The 25,513-nt window shown below is 42.3% G+C and overlaps 1 protein-coding gene across 1 annotated transcript in view; it reads right to left on the bottom strand.

Annotated features, from left to right (window-relative positions):
• The window catches only part of DNTT (DNA nucleotidylexotransferase), a gene marked incomplete at its 5' end in the record, with an annotated part of 102,101 nt that overhangs the window by 75,430 nt on the left and 1,158 nt on the right, over nt 1-25,513 (bottom strand). The window contains 4 exons of the mRNA XM_081192397.1: nt 812-883; nt 1,501-1,671; nt 14,262-14,390; nt 21,783-21,951. Coding sequence (XP_081048523.1) covers nt 812-883; nt 1,501-1,671; nt 14,262-14,390; nt 21,783-21,951 — 541 coding nt within the window. The remainder of the gene's footprint in view (nt 1-811; nt 884-1,500; nt 1,672-14,261; nt 14,391-21,782; nt 21,952-25,513) is intronic.

The following is a 25,513-nucleotide window of genomic DNA, read 5'->3' on the forward strand; positions in this document are numbered from 1 at the left end:
CTATCTTTTTGCTCCTTTTGTTCTTCTGATGTCAAGCTATGCAGTGCTACTTGCAGTTTCTAGTTGTAGTAAACTATTTGCAGAATGAAATTCTGCTATGTGTGTGTCATTTTTTTCACAGCTGTATTACCACCCCACAAACTGTTCACAATCTACATTTTCTACATGTGGAAAATATATGTGTTGTAATTTTTCTGAAGTTTTTTAATATAAAAACCCCTTGAAATTATACTCAGTTTCTTCTTAATATCCATTTCCTCCAAATCCAACTAACCTCTGTGTGTGAGAAGGAGAGAAAATGTTGACATATTATATATGTCATATATAATTTGGACAATCATAAAATTCTTCTTTGATGCCAGGATTCATGTGTAAATGTCAAAATTCACCAGACTTTGAGCATTCATTGTAACATATTTTATATATTAACTTTGTATGTCAGTCACCTCGGAATAACTTTGGCATTGAAATACTGTACTGGAAATTTTTTTTTTTTACAAAATCTAAATTAACATTTAATATTTGTTTTCTTATAGTTTCCATCTAGTAATTCTTACAGGATTGAGAACTTTAATAGACATGTGATGCTCCTTTGCGTGTAAAAGCTATTTCATTTGTTTCAACAGAGAGAACATGTACACTTAAGCAGTCATTTTCTCATTTGATACATTGACTGAAATAATAAGATTTCCCTTCATGTCTGAAACCAAGCGATTGTGCACATTGAATGGAAAGGAAGGCAACACACTAGGGGGGCAAGCTAGAAGATCAATTCTATGTGCAAAAGAAGAAAAGAGCAAAATAGACTTACTTTTATTGATCTATAGTTTTCACTGTTTAACACAGCATTTACTCGAGGACTCTCCCCATCTTCTATTATATCCTGTATATATGAGATGCATACAGATCTTTATTGTAGAAAGGTTTTTTTATAGGGTTTGTTTATAGGAGAATAAAGTCTGATGAGGTCATGTTTACAAACTTACCACCCTCAACTTCTAAAAGCTTGGCAGTTTTGTTTTAAGATGAAGGCTGCCATAGATGCCAACTTCCTGGGCCATGGGTGCCCAAGCACCCACAAAATTCCCCATGAAGGGGCCAGGCACCCACAAATTTCAGTGCCAGGGCCATGCATGCTGCACAGTCGCGGGGCCAAGTTGGCACCCCTGAAGGCTGCAGTCTAAGCCGTGGAGTCAGGAGAGCTGAAAATAATGCCAATATATTCTATAGCTGGCAAACAATGTCCCCCCCTTTGGTTCCAGATAGGACATATATATATCCTATATATATTTTGCTCTATGGGGCTTAGCTTGGTCAGAATCAAGTTAACGCTAAATGCATTGTCCAGCATTTGTAGCCTTCATTTAATTGGGTTTATTATTCATCCCACAATATATGTTCTTTAATTGTTTTCTACCTTCATTCAACAATTCTGCTATTGTCAAAACACTAAAAGACAATGTATATATCTCTGTGTTTTTTAAAGACATTATAACTTACCTCTATGATCGCTTTGACTTGTTCTCCCATCCAAGGCAACCCTTCAACATCACTTACTCTAACGACAGCAAAAGGAAGAAATTTCAACACAGAAGCAGCTCTCCTAAATGCAAGGCAATGCCCTTCATCTTCTCTGAACTCATAGTTTTCAGCCAGTACTTCAAACGCATCCTTGGTGGGACAAGGAATGAGGACAGAAGCAGAGAATGAGTTGTTAAAAAACTGACACTCATACATTCCATACACAGAAAGTTTAAAACTTGCAAGCTGATGCACAGACTTCCTTAGACCGCAGTGAATGTAACGTAGCTAGTAACTGTCTGTGACATTTTGCTCTTAGGTACACTTAATAAAAGGACCTTTCCATGAACTGCTTTGTGGCTTTTTGACCTAAAGAGGAATAGGTGACATATCACCACCAATTTGACCAAAACACCAGAGGCAGGAAAGGTGAAATACTGCAGCTTCTGTAATAATGAGAAATCTGCCCAAATCCTCTTTGTCAAGTATGTCATGGTGTGACATCTTTGTTTCTTCAAAACAATCGAGGGGGGGAATGGTGGGTGAGGGGGAAGAGTCAGTAGGTGCAAAAATTGATCTGGGGCTCCTATATATTGAGCATTGGTCCTGATCTGCTTTCACAGTTCTTGTCTTTATTAAGAATGCATTCTGGTTTGTTTTACAAGAAGGCTATATGGCAAGGAGCATTCATTTCCACATCATTTCCCTAACCACACAAAGACCATTTCTTTTTTTAAAGTGGGCTTGTTCTGCTAGGGCAAAAGAGTGCTTTAATCCACTAACTGCACAAACCTCCCACAAAATGGTAATAGTCTGGAGGTGCCCAGGGAAGTGGCCAATGAAGGGGATGAGGAATATAAACAAGCACAGCCTTGGTATTTTTTTCCTTTTCTTTGATAGAGTTCCAACTTCAGGCTAGCAGTTTAAATGGAAACACGTCTTTGCAAGATGATGGGCACTTTCTAACGAAGTTATAGGCTGCATTTCAGCTAGCTGAAGACCTTTCATTAAAGCTCAATGTGTTTTATGAGTCAAACCTATGTGAGCACTGTTGTGTTCAGTGGAAACTACTCCCAAGGAAACTATACATAGAATGACGTTGTTCTGAGCCTAATACATTGGTTGTTATCATGTAGTATTGCTGTTTGGGAAGGGAGTGAATAAATAATGGCTTGACACAGCTGTTTCCATTTTTGGACTCTGTGGTTATGGGTTTATGGGGGCTTTCATTATTAGCTCCTTCACCTTCACTTCAAAATTCACCACTACATGACCATGGTTTTGTATTAACTGGTCCTCCAATGGGCCTAAGAGTGTTGTCACATCTTATCTAATAACATCTGACAAGCCTAATGGTATCTTGATTGTTGGACCCGTTTTTTACAATTAAAGCAAGAAAACTCAACCAAAGATCTGTCTTCTACACAGACCTTTAACAGCCATTGTTCTCAGTGGACAATATAATGTGCTGTCTCAGTTCAGTAAACGGGTTATCTTGGCAAATATGAGTTTGGAGAAATGCATTTGCCAAGATAACATCTTGTTGCCACCTCAAACTAATTTGGGAGTCCAGTTTGGGTCACTGAAATGCAAGGAAAGTTCGCAAATGTCAAATGCTTTCCTGTTAAAGTGTACCGGACTAAGACGGTGCATTATGTCTGTTGACAACAATGTATGTTATGTTCACTCATTGTTGAGTTATGTTTTCATGGGGGGGAGGGGGGATAACCTAGATAATGTCAGGCTTGTCAGATATTAGGCAAGACATGACAAGAATCTTAGGTCTTATGAGAAAACAAAAGCAGAAAACAAAAATGTCTAGGACACACTGTAACACCTGGCAAAGTTAGATAATATACTGAAATGTTCAAGTGACAGATCAATGTGTGTGTTTCTTAAAAAAAAACAAAAAACCTTGGCTTTCAAAACTTTTTAAGTATACTAGTTTCTCTTAAGATGATCAGTGTTTGAAACAAAGTACTGAAGTGTCACAAAGTTCACTGAATTTCTGAACTACACCAGAAAGAAGTTCTCATAATTGCCAGGTAAGATGAATGTAAATTAAGTTCATTCTGGGGCAGTCTCTTATGTTCTTCTGTCAGAGGATGATGGGAATTGTACTTCATCAACATCTAGAAGGCCATTGGTTAGCCACCTCTATTTTAACTCTTTGCCCCATCACAGTCCCAACTAGGACCCCTCACCCTATAGGAGGGAAACTCACCAGCCCCAAGTGCACCGGCTATTCATAAAATAAAGAATGAACTGTAGAAAAGCAGACAACATAACAAATGTCTTGTCTAGTTTGGCTCTCGTGCACTATTCATCCAAACCATGTTGTTTACCTTGAATGGTAAAATATGACTTCTGCAAATTGCAGTATAAGAACTAGATTACAGAACACTTTGAAAATAAAATGAAAACTCTTATTTGAGCTTGTTTCTGTCTCTTTCACATACTTAGAAATAATCGGCTTTCCCCTACGCGTTAGACACCTGTTTTCCCTTCCATCATAGAAAAACATGGCAGATGTTTCACTCAGAGAGCATATTATGTTTTGGGAAGTCTCATTTGCCTCCCTCTGCTTTTTTGCACTTGCAGTCAAGGTAGAAGAAAGTTGATCTAGCAACAATTTGACCCAAATACCCCTGTTTGTAACTAAACTGCCTGTGTGGGTGTGTATTGAACCTCAAACATTTGTAGGGTCCTTCCTTGAGGAATGCATTATTACAATGCCTTTTTTAAAAAAATCTGATTCACATATTACCCTCTTAATGAGGAAACACATGCAATAAAGACCTGCCCTGTCTGTACTAACCACTGGAAGGAAGGAGCAGATGCAGTCCTCCAGATGCCAACGCAAGTAGAAATGGCTGGGAAATGCATCCAAGCACACTCATGCTTGCTTCACCTTGCCAGATGCTCTTGGCAAATCATGAGTTCACCAGCTGCTGTTGCTGCTACTGACTCACCTTCCACGAGCTCTATTATCTTCCTATTTGCTCTTGCAGCGATTGCTTCCTCCTGAGCAAATGAGGATATTACCGTCACCCCTTCCAATATAACTTCATGTAGAGCACAGAGAGGAGAAAGTATTGCTGACAATTTTATTCTCCCTTTGGATTATGATTACCAACCGGTGGGGGAATAGCCTGTCCGTTAAAATGAAATGGGCCTCTTGTCAGATTTGTGTGTGTGTAGAAGCCATAATTTCGCTCTAGTTGCCAGACGTTTTTGCGGAGAGGTCTCTCTTCTTCTTCTTCTTCCTCTTCTATATTTTTTAACATTACAAACATCCATTGAAACAAAACATTCAGAAACCAAAGTGCAGCTTCCTGCAGCCAATCGGAAGCCCAGTCGGACTTTCGGCTTCCAAAAATAGTTCACAAACTGGAACAGTCACTTCTAGGTTTGCAGAGTTCGGAAGCCAAAACATTCGAGAACTGAGCTGTTTGAAAACCAAGGTATGACTGTATCATGGAGAGGAGTTGTCCAGAGGCAGAACTTTTTCAAATAATGCCAGTGCATGATGGGTGTAGCAAAGGATATCATGGTTCGCACAAGAAATAATGAAAGCTGCCTTAAAGAACAAAAGCAATCTAAGTGGAAAAAAGAAAGAGAGGGGAAGCAATGGCCCAGTCACGTTGCACTTGCTTAAGCTATCAAGATAAATGATAGAAAGCATAATGCCATTGCTATTTTAGGTAGGCTACGCCTTGCTTTCTGCTAGTGGGTGGACAGGTCTTGAGGGGAAAATGTGTTACTGCCTTAAACTGAGAAGAAAACTAAAATGCCACGTCTACTCAAACATTCTTGACAGTCAGCTAAAAGATGTCATCAAAGCCTTCATTTCAGTGATGTTTTCATTACTCTGTGTTTTCTCCAACTACCCAAGAGCTCATTAAGACATTTTAAATAAACAATCAGACTAACGTTTGAATATGTATTCCCCCCTAAACAAACCACTGCCAGCAAACGCTGAAAGAAATTGTAGGACTGCCTTTTGCCTGTAAGACACATTTTGGCATGTTTTGATTTATTTGCTCAGGATTAGAATAAAATAAAAATCTGCTTCACCACCTCTATCTCTTCTCACTGCCGTGTAATCAGAATCAAGGGAGAAGGGAAGCACTGCTAACTGTTTGGATTTAACAAATATTTAATTGGCTTGTATCCTAGTAGGATACCACATCAGTATATGATACCGATAATTTTTACTGTCTGTTAGCCTGCCAGAAACATCCTAATAAAAAGGATATCTTCCACACTGTGTATTAAAAAGCAACATAGCCAAACATCTTAATAAAAAGGATATCTTCCATACTGTGTATTAAAAGCAACATTTACATTAATCTAGTACAGAGGAGAACCCCGGGTTCCTGCAGGGCTGTAATATTTCTGGTCCATGCATCACCTCCAAGAGATTTTAATTAGTTGCAAAGTTGATCCAGTTTTCACCTCTTATAAAAGCATTTTACAGATGTCTCCAACTCTAGAAGTTGGCAATAAAAAGATTACAGTTTCTGTTTTTGGTGTTAACTATACAACTAAACAAAACTGCATGGTTGTCGTTTGCATATTTTTAACTACAGAGGAGAAAATGGCCACAAAGTCAGCACCAACCATACCTCAGAGGGGGAAAGCTTTCCATAAACGAATCAGAAACAAATACAAACTGAATTCCAAAACTGCATAGAAGTTTGCAGAAATAGATCTCAAGACTTTGTCAATCATTTCTTTCATAGGCTACTTTCCCGGTGGATTGGGTCCCTCGCACAGGACCTTCCACATTCAGAGCAAGCAACTTCTACATAGTGCTTAGGTTCACAGAGACCATCTATTACTTTATTGTTTCAACACATCAGTTTGTGAATTTCTCTTCCCTAAACACTTTCTACACTACAAATAAAATGTTATTTAGAAGATATTGTCACCAAGTTGTCAGATTTAAACTGCATTAAAAATAATTTACTTGTTTACCAAAGTCAGTGACACAACAGACTCTTTTAGGGATGGGGGCAAAATAATGAAATGCTACGGTAATAGGAAAAAAGAACAATCTCCCATCACCCACATACCGGATATAGTAAGGCAATTGGTATTCAGTCTATAGTCAAACATCCACTTTCTTATTCTCATGAGTAATGGCCCAAGGCCAGTACAATTCAAAAACTGTTTGTAATGAACCTCAGGATTGCTCCGCCCTTTGTGCCAGCCTTAACTACTTTCTGTTCTCAGAATTAAATTGTATTTGTCTATAAGAAAAATGTCCTTCTGCATTTTATTGCAGTTCAGTATTAATATTCCAAGCTAACCAACCTTCTTGGAGGCTTGGGGAGAGAATAACAATGTTTGTTTTGGCTCATAAAAATCACACTGCAGGCTTGAGCTGTGCCTTATGGAAAGAGACAGGAATGCAACAAGGTCTTGGTATGTGAAGAATCCTTTGCTCAGAGAGGGTAGCCGGTGACCATGTTACTGATTTATTACAGAAGCAGAGAAAGAAATTAAAGACTCTCCAGATGAAAACTACCATGTGATTTTACACTCTCGGACATTTATTAATCCTTCATCACGCAAGAAGACACACGGGGCTGCTGTGGAACTGCTTACAGGTTACAAGTGACATTTTCATTTTTGAAACTTAAGTAATAGGTAAGGCACAATTAGCAACCTGAAAATGCTACATAAAAGTGGGGCGTGGGTCTGCTCAAAACCCACCCAACTTGCACACATGTGTGAGACATGCACATCTGTCTACAACAGGTCTGGGCAACCACTGGCCCTCCAGACGTTGCTGGACCACAACTCCCATCGCATACCCTCCAAGTGCCCCTATTTTCTAGGTAAAGGTAAAGGGACCCCTGACCATTAGGTCCAGTCGTGGCCGACTCTGGGGTTGCGGCGCTCATGTCGCTTTATTGGCCGAGGGAGCCGGCGTACAGCTTCCGGGTCATGTGGCCAGCATGACGAAGCCAATTCTGGCAAACCAGAGCAGCACACAGAAACACCGTTTACCTTCCCGCCAGAGCGGTACCTATTTATCTACTTGCACTTTGATGTGCTTTCAAACTGCTAGGTTGGCAGGAGCAGGGACCGAGCAATGGGAGCTCACCCCGTTGCAGGGATTTGAACTGCCGACCTTCTGATCAGCAAGTCCTAGGCTCTGTGATTTAACCCATAGCGCCACCCGCGTCCCTTATTTTTCAGGAACAGTCCCAGAATTATGAAAGCCATCCCAGCTTCTGATCTGATCCCAGAATGTGCATTTCCACACACACCCCGGCAGTGCCACCGTCACCGAGCTCAGGGAGGAGGAGGAGCTGGCACTTGTCCTGAGAGGCGGCGGCTGAGAGCGATCATCTGACCTCCTCCCTTGGGGAGCTCGTAGCAGTTTCTGGAGAGCAGGCGAGGAGGAAGAGAAACTGCCACTGTGGAGGCCCAGCCCATGCATAGCCATGGCAGGCTAAGGCAGGCTGGAATGGGGAGGAGAGATACAGTTTGATTTGGGGAGCTATCTTTTGTTTCTAAGATACTGGTCCTGTGCTGGACAGCACATGACATTGCCTAGATATTTGGGTTGTATCTTTGATGCTTATGTTCTGTTTTCAAAGAGTGCTGAATAATATTTTTATGGGTCTGGACCATGATTTCTTCCCATAGGAGTCAGTTCTTACGCTTCCAGTCACTTCAAACTGTGCAATATTAATATCTGCTTTCTTTCTCAGTCCTTCTCCACTGCTCAGTTTCTCCTTGGGCCATCCAAAATGGCCTGTAACCACATCTGCAGCTCTGGCCTCCTTTATTCCATCTGGCTGTCGGGTTGGCTGATGAGGTCCCTTGGCCTACATTCTTTATTATCCAAAGCATTAGAGCTTGTGGCCACTCTGCCCTGGTCCACACCACAGTGTGGAAATGTTGCAGCCCTGGGCATCACCTGACAATTATGATTTAGGATGTAACATAGCACAAGCTTTATCCCTAGAAGTAGACGCTGAAAACCACGACTTGTAAGAAAAGAAGATTTCTTCAGCCTCATTACATGAGAGTGGCTGCGGTGTTAGCAAAACACCTGTTTTCTTGCTTGACTTGAGAGTATGGAAAATGGCACATTTAATTGCCTTTACAAAGCAACCGCTATTCTACAAGAGAGCTCAAAAATGGGGTTTGAGAGTCCCACGGGTCACTTCTAAGTGAAAAATCCCTGTCGTTATCAAAGACCACACAGCCCAACACAGACTGCAGTGCTAACATTAAAAGCTAAAAATAGCAACAGCAAGAAAAAAGCTATTGCCAAGTTACAAAGGGAAAGAAAAGGCAATATATTTATATCTTAAAATAAAGTGGTTATAACAAGATGCTATCACCAGCACATAATTCAAGACAGTTTGGACCTAATTTGCAGGCTATGTGGCATTCAGCCAGAGACAATGCGTCATTTAATGGTTGGTTGCCCACAGCTTGTATAAGTAAATTATACTGCTGCCTCATCGCAGCTCCGTATTTGCACAGAAAATAATCTTTCAGGACATCTTTTTTCTGAATGTATGAATTACAGTCAAAGCACAGGCCCCAGATAAAAACGCTGCGGGACAGAAGTTTAAATATAAAACTATTGCTATGAAAATCCTCCCAGTAAATGCTGTTCTTGCTTTGTTCTTCACCACAAGATGGTAAGTGGTCCCACTGCAATTTACTAGTCATTTCAAGGTATATCTACTGTGCAAACCTATTTCAGTTTTGCACCTATTTAACTTGTTAAGGTCTCTCCTGCCCTGCAAAAAAAAACATGGAAATCATAGCATGCAAAGGTGGTAAGAATTATCTGTTGAGATCCCTAGACTCCATCATAGAACTACAGCCCCCAGAGTTTCATGGGAGTGCAAAATCAATTTATAATGTTAATGTAGATGCTATTACATGTGTAGAATTAACATGCAGGCGGGGGGGGGGGGTCACAACAAGTGGGCATTGTGCTAATTCTTATATTGCCCTCTAGTTGATCTGTTGATCTGTCAACAGCTGACCAAGCCTTAGCATCTGTTATCCTGCATTGACTGGTTGTTCTGATGTAGAATATCTAATCTCCTGAGAAGGAAAAAGGCCCGTTTCTGGCCTTGCTCTGTGCCATGGCACACTAAGCCAGAACTGAGGAACTGCTAGCTCATGGACCAAATATGGTCCTCCAGACCTCCTCATTTGGCTCACAATGCCGTTTTCAGGAAGCCGTGCCCACCTAAGGGCTTAAAAGGAACAACTGGGAGCTGAAATCTCCTGGTTAGTCCTTTGATTGAGAAAGGTATGTTCCCACCCACCCAGGTGGGAGTACCCCTTCAATCCCCCACCCCACACATTTCCTCCATTTGGAGGAGAAACCTGGGGGGCACATCTGAAAGCCTTTTATAAACATAGCTGCTGAAGGATGTTCACAAAGCCCCTGTAGTTCACAGGTAAAAACCATCTGACATCGCAATGATGGCTGTAGCACTAGCAGATGATGCAAATGACTATCTGTCCACCTAAGAAACTTTAACCACAAGTGAATATATTTGCAAAGTGATGGGCTTATATCTACCATGAAAGAGACCTCTCCCTCCTTCACAGCTTTTCAGAAGAGTGGAAGCTCAGGAGATCCCAAAGCAATAAAATATGCTTCAGAATGCAGTTTTATTGCTTGCAATGAACTGCTTTCAAATGAAGAGAACATAATAAGTAAAAATAATAGTAAAAAGTATCACACAAACTTTTTTTAAATAAATAAACTACACATCTGATTTATTTAGGTGCTACAAAATGACCCACTGGGGTGTAGTCATCAATTGTTTAAAACTGCCACTGTTCAGCCTTTCAGAGTTTAATTTTCCTGACCTTTAGAGTGATGGATTTGAGAGCCAGCTGGACTATATTTTGAAATAAGAAGAAAGACATCAAAATTATATGCACGTACAGCTGCAATGGACTGACTGGGCACACCCTCCCCTCAGAGGCATCATCTTGTTTTGCAATGTTGTTGTTCATTATGGGTCACTTCCACTACCATGTCCTGGCATGGACACTGCTGCTTGTGTAGCCAAAGCAGCAACATCTACACACAAGAGGGAGATATTGGCATGCTTGGAAGAACCCCAAAGTACCAAAAAAAAGGTGGGGAGAACCCAAAAGGGGGAGGCGAAAGACGGATGAGGATTGAGCATTCTCAGTAGCCACTGGATGCCGACTAAACATATGACCTATTATTGATGGAGTAAATAGATAATATTTTATTTTACATTAACATTTCAAAGACAAGGATTAGGCCTATTCTCAATGGAGAAATTTAATGCCTCTTCACTGTAGAGGGCAACAAACAAGGCAGAAAAGGGAAAGCATAGAGCATGAGGCCTACGCAACGTGCAAGCCATGAAGACAAATTAATATTACATTTATACACTACATTTTCTCCAAGGAGTTCAATACTGTTACGTTGTTCTCTCCTTGGGAACAGCTGCTATGAGCATATTATGTCAGCCCTTCAGTGATTGGAGCAGCTCCCAGCCTATTTCTGGGCCCAGTTCCAAATGTTGGTCTTGTCCTTTAATTCATGTCCTGCCTTGGTGCCAGGGTGCTTGAAGTATGACCCGCCTCCACATTTGCCCACTTGGACATTTAGGTCCCCATCAGAAGCCTTTGCTTGGACATGAAGCTTGCTATGCAGCAGCATTTTAAAGCAGTCTGGCCTAATTTACTGGTCCTGAACTTACATGCAGATCAGCAGGGACTCAGGCGGCACAAGAGGAGCTTGGGCAGAACAGCAGGGGGGGCGCCGCCTCCCCAATCTGACACTTGAGTCAAGAGCAGGGTTGCCACCTTTGGTTGGGCAAAATACAGGACAGGTCAGGGGGGGAATTGGGGAGCTAAAAATTACTTTACCTGGTGCAGAAATGACTTCAAAGCAAGCCCTTACTCTCTCTAGCTCTCCAACTCTCTGTCTTCAACCTCTGCCCACACAAAAACTCTTTCCACCTGCTCTCCACCAAAGCCATGCATACCCCCTTTCTTGTTCTGACCCACTCTCTGCCCACACAGTTTGGAGGAGGAGGATGAGCTTGAAAACATGAAAAAGGCATCCAAACAGGACACAAGACACTTTTCTCTTTAAAAATGGACAATCACATAGGGGCAGGTGGCAAGCCTAGTCAAGAAGCTCGGCATGGTTCGTGGCAGGTTATGTCTTTCCCAAGAAGGTTGTAATTCCTCACCTCCACAGACTTTCTACTCACGTTTATTCTCATTACCACTTAACTAACTGCTGAGCAGACTTTTGGAATTCATTGGAAATACCTATACAGTGGTACCTTGGTTTACGAACTTAATCCATTCCGGAAGTCCGTTCTTAAACCAAAGCTTTCTTAAACCAAGGTGTGCTTTCCCATAGCAGTGGGGAACTCAATTTACAAATGGAACACACTCAACAGGAAGCGAAACATGTTCTGCTTCCAAGGCAAAGTTCACAAACCAAACCACCTACTTCCGGGTTTGCAGCGTTCTTAATCCAAGTTGTTCATTAACTAAGCTGTTCTTAAACCAAGGTACCACTGTATATCTATAAGCAGTTGCTTGCCTTCGTACAAAGTAGGCTTCATAAATGGTTCCAAATTATGCTATAGCAGGCTTCCCCAACCCAGTGCCCTCCCAATGTTTTGGACTACGGCCCCATCCTCCCTAGGCAGCACCACCTTGACTTAGTATTACTTGTGGAAAACACAAAAAGTGTCATGGCTGTTACTTTAACGAGGGACATGAGAGAGATGGAGATTCTGCAAGCGAGTTCAGATGTGGCATGAAGCAGGCACAAAAACTATATAATAAATGCCCTTGTTTTGAGCTGTCAGTTTAACGAGGTAGGGGGGAAATGACAAAAGAGCTTAACTTTTAAAAAGCCAAAACAAGACAATAAATCTTTATGTTTAGGCATATCTGAAATAATATTGTGGGGGTAATATGCAGCCAATGATTGCAGAGGAAAATTCATAACTAAGGAGGACAACACAGCAGCTTGAACAGGCTCTGAATTTTGAGTGGCTCAGGAAAATGAAATTCAACATTCAGCTGGAGTCAGTTGCAGTCTGTAGCCCATCATAGCCAATCTGTTCCTCATTTTGGTAGAATGATTAGAATCCTCAGGGCCTAACAGAGGATGCTCATACTCACTTGACATAATACAGAAAGAGCAGAAAAACTTTACTATCTGAAAGCCCATTTCCCAGCTATTGATACCGTGGGGAAAGATTCCTTAGAAAAGGACATTTACATGGCATTTTTCACAAGTTCTCAAAAGGCTACACAGTTCTCAGTAACGTTTCCAACCCTATAAAGTAGGCCAAGAGTAATTAACAACAGCAACAAATATTACAAATTGGGGGGTGGAAAGGTTTTGGCTGAGAGAGAATGGTTTGCTTAACTAAGCTGAGCTCACTGACCAGAACCACACTGCAACTAGCCATGCACTGAAATGAGGCATGTGCTTGTTTCGGTGTTTGCCAATCACAAAACAGAACCATTTTTTATTCCCATGTGGCAGGAAAGCTCTAGTCTAAAAGGTTAATTGGTAATAGCAGTGGTGGGACAGAAAACGTAGGTTGAAAATGCCAGTGAGGCACACATTGAAATAATCACAAGCTACCATCTGTCCCAACCCATTAAGGAGAAAATGACAATGGACCTAGACACTAGGTGGTTGGTTGTCTCTCTCTCTTGTACTGGAGGCCTTTAAGCAGAGGCCTGACAACCATCTGTTGGGGGTGAAGCCTCTAACTCGAGGTTTCCTACATCAAACAGGGGATTGGACTACAAGGTCCTCTCCAACTCTATGGTTATATAACCACATGACAGTCATTTTTATTGTGTCCATCAGGAAGCATAAATTAAGTTGCTACAGCAATTCTTGAAGCAGTTTACAGGTCATTTCTGTTCTGCTTTTCCAACAACAAATGTTGGGCTCATAGCAGCTCGCAATAATCACAAAAACATTTTTTTAAAAAACCAAGAAACATTGCATTACTTCCACACGACATGATCCCATGTTGCTGGGAAGTGTGTGAACTAAATAGCCATGTGGAGCAAAGTTGATTGTGCAGCTCTTGATCAATTGAGAAAAACCCTATCCACAAAGTTGTTTGACCCACACACAACCACCAGGAGTGCTTCATGACACCACAGCAAGGTTGTGTGAGATCAAGAAGCCATTCTAAAGGAACAAGTGCTTTAAAAAAAACCACGGTTTATTGATTAGCTTTTTTAAAAAAAGTGTATTCATTAACTAGAATTGTGCCAAAGCTCTGTGCATATTTAGAAATATTTCCCATAAAAGTAAGCAAGATAGGCTTCTTAATAAATATGCCTAGGATGGTTGTTCATCCACCACCTTAGGTGTTGCTGCTTCCTGGGCAGCTATACAGTGATGCCTTGTTTCGCAACCGGGATCCATTCTGGAGCTCTGGTCACTAGCCGAAAAGGATACGGGGCAAAGCACCACATCTGCGCACAGGCACGGAGCGGTTTGTGCTTCTGCGCATGCGTGAGCCATTCCGATACTTCCAGGTTTGCTGCAGATGTTTGCCAGAATGGACGCTAGACAAGGTGGACGTTCACAAAGGTATTACTGTATGAACAACGTATTTTTGGTCTATAACTAGTTCCTCAAGGTGCCTGTGGTTTAGTGTGACGATCTATTCTGAGAAGAAAGTGATTATGTATATTACCATGAATTTTTTGTTGTAATTATTTAATGTTGTCCTCCTTTGACAGGCATATTGGGAGACACTATCCGTACCAAGGACTGACGTATCCACTGACTTCATGGATGAAGTAGCAGAACACTTTTCACCCACCTAGAAAGAGAGAAGAGGGGGAAATGGGCAATTTGTCATTCTAATAATTACCTCAAAACCTGATTGCCAAGTTTCTATTTCTACAGAATATATTCAGTTCCTTTCTCGCCATGCTGCAAAACATTTCAAGCAAACAGCCCCTTCTGTTTCTCTCGTGGAGACAATGTGCTTTTGAACAAACCCACCCATATTATCACGCCTTCTTTCTCTTATTCTGACAGCAACAGTTTCAAACTGTGATGCTCACAATATAGAATGTACATCACAAACGCCTCTTACTGCCAGCTATGGGAGATACCAAATGACCGCAGCATCATTTGACCTGTGTCTGAAGGATCCATAATGGGACCCACACCACTGATAGAATTTTCATATTATCTCCCATCATTCCCAGACATGATGCTTTTTATTCAAGTATTGAGTTACCATGGGAACACAGGAACCCGCCTTATATCAGCTTAGACCATGAGCTCAGTATTATCTAAACTTACTGGCAGCTGTTGCCCAGGAGTTGTTCCAGGAGATCCCAGGGTTCATACCCAGGGCGTGTAGCCCTTCTCCCAGAGGGCAAACTTTACATTTGCCATGAAAAAGTTGTTATGAAAAATGTCTCTATGGTGACCAAATGACCATAAAAACAGACTCTGGAGAAAGATAGGGATAGACCGGAAGGGCGGAGAAACATACAGCCTGTGGGTCCCATTCCCTTCTGGGCAACATTCTCAGGTTCACATATCACTAGTGTGGAGGGTCAGAGACAAAACTGGGCAAAACAATGAATATATATTTTTTAGCTTTGTAGTACATTAGGCTGGTTTCTTAATGCAACACACACCTCTCTCTATCCTCCAGCAAGAGTCATTATTAGAGTTCAAGGGCACATTCCAACCAAGCAAAAACACTAAGGCAGGATGTAAATCAAGGGCTGGTGATGGGTGTGGCCTCAGGAAAGAGGGTGTGGCTAGGGAGATCCACACAAAGTGACCTGGAGAGCCACATTTCGCCCCTGAGTCTGAGGCTTCCTACCCCTGGGTTAGACTGGCTAAGCCATATTGCCACACATGCTCTGACTAGTATTAAAACTTCTCCACGCCTGTGTTCTTTATCCTAGCCAGTACCCAAATGAGGAAAATACATTGCTTCCTCCTTTCCAAAGACCACAGGGACTCCATGTTGAGCTGATACTGTAACATGGTAAAGTTGTCAACTGAATCCCAGCTGACCAGCAAGAGAATCAAAGAACAAGTGGCTTATAAGTGGTTTCCTCTTGCGAAAAGCAGAGTTTGACAAAGAATCGATTCTTAATGTTGCTTGAGAGCACCTAGTACTGCTCCCCTTCTTAATAAATATGATTCACAAAGTCAAATTATAGAACATCTCAGTTTGGGGTGGGAAAGCACCCATTCCAGATTGGTTCATTCTGTATTGACACATTTAAGGACAAAGATGTAGGAAACCAGGTATAGCGTGAAAAGCTTTCTTCCACATCTACGTCAGAGACATGACTATAATATATGGGACAAAAGACTTTTGCCAAATTAGATAAGCCCTTCCGCTAATAATATTTCATCTAAAAGTTGCCATTATATATGATCCAGTGGAGACTAGAAATTCATTTACTTGTTCAATGGCATTTGTATTAGGATAATTTCTAATAGCAGTAGTAAGCGCGGCTTTCTGGTAATTTTCACTGTGTGTTTTGAAAGGAGGGAAATTAGTGTGCGTATGTCTGAGCCTGCCTTGGCAAATAGCCCAAAGGGATTCAGTAGGTTGCGACAAAATCATTCAGACTTGATAATAATACAATCTGTGAATTATACTTTAATGGTGGATTTTAAACTGCAGACATCATATCACAGCTAAATGGGCTGCCAGAGACCCAATGCCAGCTAAAGAAATTCAGAAGACAGTAGTGCTGCGTGGGAAATTTCGGAAGTTAAGTCATCTCTTAACTTTGTAAAACTTCCAACTTCTGAGTTCTCTAGTTTCAATGATTTTATGCAAGAGCAGCCTGAAGAATATGTCTATTATGTGCAATTTATGACCTATAGCTTCAGTTTGCCTGGTACAACATGATTAAGTATCAACATGGCCTGGAAAATAATTTAATCACCTTAAACAAGTTCCTTTCAATATAAAACTTATACTGTACTCTCTTGAGATTTTAGTTAATTCCAAGAGCCTGTTTAGACAGTAGATTTTGTAACATATATAATCAGTGATGCTACATTTTTGCAACAAGGAAATTGCCAGTTACACATGCTCCAGTCACTTCCAGATTAGACTAATGTAATGCGTTGTTCATGGGACTGCTTTTGAAAAGTGACCGGAAACTCGAATTGGTGCAAAATGTGGCATGAAGACTTATGACAGGAGCCTGGTCAATTTAGTATATTACACTAATACTGCATCAGTTGCATTCTGCCAGCTTTTGAAGACACAAATAGACTTGAAACAGAAAATTGCCTCCTTGCTGGGACCTGCAGGGGATGGTGAGATCACAAAATTATAGAACTGAAGAGTTCAAAGGAACCCAAAGGCTCATCTAGTCTAAGTCTCTGAAATGCAGGAATCACAGCTAAAGAATCCCTGATAGATACCCATCCAATCTCTGTTCAAAAACCTCCAATGAAGGTGTTATGTTCTGAGCTTGGATCCTAGAATAATAGGCAGGTAGGATCCTAGAATGCAACAACCTGATTGGCCTGCAGGAGCACCCCAATCAGGCCCAGGAGGAAGTTAATTGGCCTATAAGGCCAGTAGGATCCTAGAATGCAACAACCGATTGGCCTGCAGGAGCAGGCCAGTCAGGCTCCATGAGGGAAGCAGAATCAGCCAATCACACGGGACCTATTGTGTAAATAATGTATATAAAGCCAATGGTTTCGGAAGGGGCGGATTCATTTACTGTTTTGACGAGCTGCAATAAAGAGCATGAAATCACTACGCGACTCCAAGTATATTTCAGAAGGAAAGTCCAACACCCTCCAAGCTAGTTTGTTCCACTCTGAAACAGCTCTTACTGTCAGAACGTTCTTCCTCATGGTTAGTCAGAATCTCCTTTCTTCTCATTTGAATCCATTGGTCTTACCCTCCACAGGTCTTACCCTGTGAAGCAGCAGAAAGCAAACCAACTCCATCTTCAGCTATGTGAAGATAGCTGTCATATCACCTCTCAGTCTTCTCTTCTCTAGGCTAAACATACCCAACTCCTTCAACCGTTCCTCATGAGGCTTGGTTTCCAGACCCTTGATCATCTTGGTCACCCCACTCAGAACAGGGGGGGTTGCCCAGTGTCTGATCCTAGCTCTGTGCAGCTTCAACAGAGCAAAATCACAATGGGGCAACCAGGATATTGTGTGGCTGGATGTGAGAGTCAAATGATTTTTTTGTTTTGATGCTATTGCTTAATGTTGCCTAAAATCTGCCACCTGAGATAACCACCTCCTTCTGCCTAGTTGTAGCATTAGCTCACTGCCTTGTCCCTCACCTCCTGGCTAATCCTGGCCTTTCCTCCTCTCGCTGGGCTCCCCTGCAGTGGCAGAGTCCACACTCCAGTAGAGTCCATTATTTTGTCACTGACCCTTGTCTAAAATTAGCTGATCATTGTAAAACAAATCTCCACTTCATGTTGCTCCAATTAAATTACAACAAAATTAATTTGAAAAACCCTTAAAAACCAATTAACCTTTATTTCAACTCTTCCTTATTCCTGGAGGCAGCAGAAAATCTGAAAGACCATTCTGGTAGCAAAACGTCATGGGCTGGTTTTAAACAGGCTTAAGGCAAGGGCTTCTCTGCTCTCTGTTCAATTTCAGTGTTGGGTGTGTGGTTGTTGTTTTTAATTTCATTAAAATTCTTACTGCTTTGATATGTGTCTTGATTATGAAAAGTTCATTTGAGATGGATTCTAATTAGCCGACTTGTACAGAACGAAGCCAGAGTTGTTCCTACACGGGTAAGCATTTAGAGCATGAAATATTTGCACCTTTTAAGCCATGGGTAGGCAAACTAAGGTCCAGGGACCGGATCCAGCCCAATCGCATTCTCAATCTGGCCTGCTGATGGTCTGGGAATCAGCGTCTTTTTACATGAGTAGAATGTGTCCTTTTATTTAAAAGGCATCTCTGAGTTATTTGTGGGGCTTGCCTGGTGTTTTTACATGAGTAGAATGTGTGCTTTTATTTAAAATGCATCTCTGGGTTATTTGTGGGGCATAGGAATTCATTCTTTTCCCCAAAAAAATATAGTCTGCCCCCCCCACAAGGTCTGGGGGACAGTGGACCGGCCCCCTGCTGAAAAGGTTTGCTGACCCCTGTTTTAAGCCATAGAGAAAAGGATTGTGTTGCAGCACATAAAGAATTGCATCAGGTCTGAGAGAAGCCACAGCCTGAGGAAGGAAACAGTGGTGTGTGGTGAAATTTTTTGTAGGCGAGCAGTTAGGGACAGAGGTGCCAGCTTGTGAGGGCAATTGGGGAGGCGATAGCACAACATCACAATGTTGTACGTGTGAGCATCGAGCCTCCTTCTCTAAGCCAGGCTGAAGCTTCTCAGGCGTCTGACAGAATGCTAGGACCCTACTGCCTCCTTCCCAAAACCAGGACCCAAAACCTTAAACCCCATCACTGCATCACACCTCCCTCCCTAAACCAGGCAGAGGCTTCCTGGGCTTGGTTGGTCCATTGAAATTAACGCGCCTATGACCAGATCCACACCGTACATGGCCATCATTGTCCATGGGTCAACTCTGAGTAGAACAACCCATCTCAAATCTTTGACATCTGTCCTGTAGTTTGGGGCATAAGTAGCGCAGTTGGGAGAAATTGCTACCATAAACTTGGAAAGCTCGGTTATTATACATCAAATCCCTTAATTGTTATGCAAATGTATATAATATTACTGAGTTAATCTCTCTCTCTCTCTCTCTCTCTCTGTGTGTGTGTGTGTGTGTGTGTGTGTGTGTGTGCACTCACAAACATGCATGCATGCACACACAGAGGGATTTTCATTACCTGTTCCTGCTCCCTGATCTTTTAATCTTTTAGCACAGCCCCTCATGTAAGCCAATACCGAAGCTTAACCTGTATAAATCAACAAATGTATTGACATAAACAGGCATTATCCAAAGTATTGACCATATTCTTTTCTTCAACAAATCCATTGGCAATATTTTTTTTACAAAAAAATAATATAAGCGCTGTACAACGTCCGGTGCCTGAGAGCAATATCGCCATCTGGTGGGCACATGTGGATTTTGCTAACACAAGACTTGGATTGTCGACTTGATTTTAGACACATGCTTAGGGCTCACCCAAAATAGAGTTGTTCCTTCTTAAAGTTTAGCAAATTATCCAGGGTGTGCAACACCTGTACTGAACAGAGTGATCACAATATCCGGAACAAATCAGTCAACTGCAATATCCCAAAGAAATCTGGGCCTTGCAATATCCTGAAGAAATTAGGGAACTGCAGTCTATTCTTTTATCTGCTCAGGTGATAGAGACTCGCATCTCAGCAGAGCGTTTAAATTACTGATGATGCCAGATCCATATTTCTTGATCAATTGTCATTCCCTGGCTCTGCACTCATAAGAACTAATTCTAGCATTCTCCAACTATGAGCCATCCAGGTTCTGTGAACAAAAAGACTGAAGTGAGACTATACATTAACAGCTTGTTCACACTTAACGGTGCTGCCACTGTTCTCTCCGTGTAATTATCCTCTGACTTGCTCACACCCACAATCTCTTAAAGCACGGCATTCACATTTGTAGCTGGACAGCCTTGCAATCCCTCCTGTAGTCATGATGGCACTTGCTGAGCTTGCCGTGATGGCAGCAATTGCTCCTGCTTTTTATGCCCATTCTTTGGGCATTGTAATTGACGTGGGATGAGGACTACACATAAGGAGTTCCAAAGGCAGGGCTGTCCTAATTCCTATTAAGCAATTACTTTCTTCAAGATAGCCACAAAGCTGCATTAGGCTTAAATGAATAAGAACAGTGTCTTGCTTGTGGTGGGGGCTGCTGTTCTGGACGGGGGGGGGTGAGGAAGTAAGTCGCAAACTCAGCTGGGCAGATACAATTAGTGGTGTGGTTCTCTGGCTTGTGGCATGAAGCACATTACTAAAGTTATAGGGAAAACGACAGTGCTATAATGTTCAAGACGGATTGGAGAGTTAACGTTGTGCTCACACACAAACTGAATGTTCCTGCATTGAAAGCATTCTGCAACAGAGCAATATTACGGTGGGGGGGGGTTGGGTGGACAGGGGGGTCTTTGAGAAGCTACCACCATGTCCTCTGTTCTGTCGGCTAGCTGTGACCTGGCCCCCTCAAATATTTTAGGGGAGGGGGTGAAGGGACCTTGGCCCCTAGGAGTTGGCTCCTATGTCTTCAGTCCCGCTTTGAGGGACATGTCAGCAGAATGAAGGGGTTTAGGATCCATGACCGACCTCCCTACATGAAGGGCAGGGTAGAAAGGGTCTCCCAGTGTGGTGTGGAGAGCCAGTGTGGTGTAGTAGTTAAGATTCGTAATCTGGGGAACAGGGTTCACGTCTCCGCTCCTCCACATGCAGCTGCTGGGTGACCTTGGGCTAGTCACACTTCTCTGAAGTCTCTCAGCCTCACTCACCTCACAGAGTGTTTGTTGTGGGGGAGGAAGGGAAAGGAGAATGATAGCCACTTTGAGACTCCTTCAGGCAGTGATAAAGCGGGATACCAAATCCAAACTCTTCCTCTTCTTCTTCCCAGGCTGAGAGACTGGGAGAAGAAGTGGGCTCCCAGGTGGGAAATGGGAGAGTCCACTTCTCTGTATGTGGATAAATGACAGAAAATGTGTTTTTTGAAAAGAAAAAAGATACATCACCTGGTCTCAGTGGCAGCAGCCCCTTACCCACCCAAAATCTGACCAACTCGGAGTTCAGCATTTGGTAATTACATGTGCACCACCATGTACTTTGCCATGGATTATTTATTATTTAAATTTGTATGCTGCTTTTCCATACAAATACACTCCAAGATCATCACAGCTGGATATCAGGGAAATTATGGAGGTGGGTAGTCAGAAGGGTAGAGAAGATCATGTGTACCAGCACTGACTCTAGGCCATTATCTGTTTGCTTCATGTTTCTCAGGGGGCTTCCACAGAGAAGGAAAACAACCCCAAGCCATGTTTTAGCAGGAGAATAAATTAGGTAAGCCAAGTCCAGCTGTGATCCAACAAGCAAGTTAAGTACCTTGGATTTCAGCCACTTTGGATTCAATGAAGCCAGCCTTCAAATCCATTTAAACCTAAGTATTCTGGCCTGATCATCCATTACAGGTATTTGTGGTTTTACTTTTCCAACATGTTGCCCAGCCTGTTGATTTCACACTGAGTCCACTTTACTTACAAGCCGATATTTCTCTGAATCCACTGGCCTTCCTGCCTCCAGGCAGGCTGTCAGCCACGAGACGTCCAGGATCCTGAATCTCGCACTGTCCTCCACCTTCTGTGCTTGTAGCCATTTCAAGATCTCAGCGCAAGAATTATTCTCAGTCACAATGTGTGTGACAGAATCACTAGGAAAGAAACAAATATAAAGAAAAAAGTGTTTCTCCCAGTTATCAGGCATAACCTGGAATTTTGCCGTTCACAAAATGAACAGGGGGAAGTGATTTGACGCCACGATACTTTCGATGACACCTTCAGACTGGACTGTCCTCTGACGCTCAGTATCAATTGATGCCCTTAAGGCACATGTTTTTCCCCCACCATTGCCTGCAGCACTGAAAACATTTGGCCTGCCCACATGCTGTTGCAATGAAGAGCCTCCTTAAGGTTATCTGACAGCCTTGAGAATTAACGGTGCGCCTGTTCATTGACTTGGAGCTTCATAACAGTTAAGAGACAGTTGGGCTGAACCCTTCAAGCAGTGCTACTGCTGGTATGTCTCAATAAGCTGTCTGTACTTGAGCTTCTACATATGGCAGCTGAAAACCAGCACAAGCCTTGTGCCTGATGCCCACAGGCTTGTGATCTTCAATATACCAGTCCTCTGGTTTAATCCAAGCAGAGCAGGGACTTCATAGTGACTATACCTTTAAAGGACATTTGAAGCACATTCTGTCCCTCAATGAATTCTGAGCACTGTGGTTTGTTAAGGGTTTCTGGGAATCATAACTCTGTGAGGTATAAACTACAGGGCCCAGAATTCATTGAGGAGGAAATGTGCTTCAAATGTCCTTTTCAAGGGATAGCGTGCTAAGCCGTTTAAGACACTTACCAAAACTTGTTTCTAAAATTACCACCCAAATAGGATAGCACCTTCTCGCATAATTTCATGTGGCATAAGCCATATTGGAAATATATGGTGAGACATTAACTTACCAAATGGAAACAAGAGCCAATCAATCAAATTTAGCTGCAGTGGCACAGTGACTTGACTTGCCACAGCAGCTAACAACCAGCCAACGCCTTCCAGAGAATGCTGGAATATGTTGCAGAGCAGAAAAATTAACAATTATTATGTCTTTATTACATTTCTGCATTCGCTGCAGCCTCCAGACAGTCTTCAAGGGCAGACCCACATAAAGTGCATTGCAGTAGTTCAGACGAAAGTCACTACGGCATAGATTACTAAGCCCTGGCTGCCCTGGTCCAGGAACTGTAGCTGTAGCTGCCAAAGCAGTCTAGTATGACCATAAACACCTCTAGGCATAGAAGCCACCTGGGACTCCAGTGACATGACTGGAATCCAAGAGAACCCGCAGGCTGTGATCCTTTTATTTCAGAAGGATTTCAACCGCTCCCAGAACAGGTTGTCTACCAAATTCCCAGATACAGGAACTGTCCATCTACAGCAATGTCTGCCTTATCAGGATTCAGCGTCAGTACATTGGTCCTCGTGCACTGTGTCACTGATTTCAGGCACCTCCTGATTCAGATGGAATGGAGAGACAGAGCTGTACTAATGACCTGGTGCTCCAAAAAGCCAAAGAGCAGTTCCCAGTAGTTGCATACAAATACTGAATAACATGCCTGGAGTGCTCTGGTCCATGGGGTCACGAAGAGCCGGACACGACTAAACAACAACAACAACAACTGAATAACATTAAGCAACTGAATGGATAGTTGCAGCCAGGACCCTACAGGACAAAAGCCACAGAGCTGAACAACCACCCCCTAGTATGACCTTGCAGGTAGGAGTGATACCATCACAATACAACCAACTATTGCCTTTGCCACTACAGCATGTGCCTGAGCTGGGTCAATACTCACCACTATGTTCCTATAACTGACTTCAGAGGAACAGGATTCATTGTCACAGACACAGAAAATTGGTTTGCAGTGCAAACTGCAGGCTGCAGCAGGGAGGCGGGTAGGATTAAGTTCTCTACCCAGCTTGCTGGGAGCCCAGTCCAGTTATCAGGTCAACTGGGGAGAGAGGGATGGTGCACTCAAGGGCAGAACTTCACAGTGAAGGTCATGTGCAGTTTGACCCTAATACATCTTGAAATGCCAGTTCTGAAATTCCACTAGTCAGGCATATTATAGAAGGGAGGATCCAAAGAATTGCCATCCTGCTTCTGCTTTGGATTATAAATTGTTTTAATTGCTTGTTTTATTGCATTTTCCCATTGATGTTGTAAGCTCAGTTTTTTTGCTGGAAAGATGGGATATTGTTTCCTAAGTTAAAAACATATCTGAGTAATCAGATTCACTGTGCATCAATGTTCTTATCAACACAGAGCTAGGTTCTGCCTTGTTGTCTCAACAACAACAAATTTCAGTTAGAGATGTTTAACTTCTGCTTCCTGTGGTTTATATCCCTTTATATAAAATGTGCATATTTAATGTATATGTATAAAGCTGACGATCTGGGAACTTTGCCATTTCTGCACTCACAACAGCAGCAGCTCAGCCAACAGTGCCACAGTTTCCTCTGATACTTTTACAGCTGCATCATCTTCTTGGCAAAAAAATAATAATGTAAGAAGTGTGGGATTTCCACAGATATTGTTGACAATATTTTAAAATTGACGGTTAAATGGTCTTGGCTGAAGTGAATTCAGAACGGATGCAGGAAAACAAAGCGATGCATTCCATTTCCTCACTAACAATATGAAGCATATTTGCAAGATTTTCTTTCTCCACCTTTTCCTTGCTCCAAAGGCATTACTCTGCCATCACACACACACACAAGTGTCTTTCCTAGCCTGGAAATGCCAAGGATTAAATAACTTAATGGAGCCTCCAGGAACCACCCCAGCCCCCATTAACATAGGCTTGCTTTGAATTCTGTATCTTGGTCACACTAGAGCAGGTATGGGAACCTGTGGCTCTCTAGATGTTGTTGGCCTACAACTCCCATCATCCCTGATCCTTGGCTATGTTGGCTTTGGATGATGGTAGTCCAACATATGGAACATACATTTCACCATCCCTGCACATTCTTTTACATGTGCAATTGGTATTTGTTAGGAAATAAGGTACAGTGGTACCTCAGGTTAAGTACTTAATTCATTCCAGAGGTCCGTTCTTAACCTAAAACTGTTCTTAACCTGAAGCACCACTTTAGCTCATGGGGCCTCCTGCTGCTGCGGCGCCGCCGGAGCACGATTTCTGTTCTCATCCTAAAGCAAAGTTCTTAACCTGAAGCACTATTTCTGGGTTAGCAGAGTCTGTAACCTGAAGCGTATGTAACCTGAAGCATATGTAACTTGAGGTACCACTGTACAAGCATGTTTGATTAAATTTCATCATACCATCATGTTAGGTCAGGAACCATTGTCAGTATGGAAAGATCAGAAAGCCATTGCGAGATGAATTAGATGCACTCCTAATATTCTACTTGACTTGAGAGATTCTATTTGAAAGAATTAAGAGCAAAAGTGATTAGCAATTTTGCTACACTGGTGCCCTAAAGCATGGGAATGACAAAAAAGGTCAGACAACTGGGACAACTGGTCGGAAAATCATTAGTCACCAGCCACATGATGGCAAAGAATGCACACAGCCTGTTGTGGATGCCATCAACCATGATGTACCAGAAGAGAAAAAGAAGCATGTCTGTGTTTACTCAAAAGACACAGGAAGAGGCCTTTATTTGCAATACTCTGTTCAGCCCTGATCAGAAAAGAT

Source organism: Podarcis bocagei (genome assembly GCF_964188305.1).
Source record: "Podarcis bocagei genome assembly, chromosome: 4".
In the NCBI taxonomy this organism is placed as follows: Eukaryota; Metazoa; Chordata; class Lepidosauria; order Squamata; family Lacertidae; genus Podarcis; species Podarcis bocagei.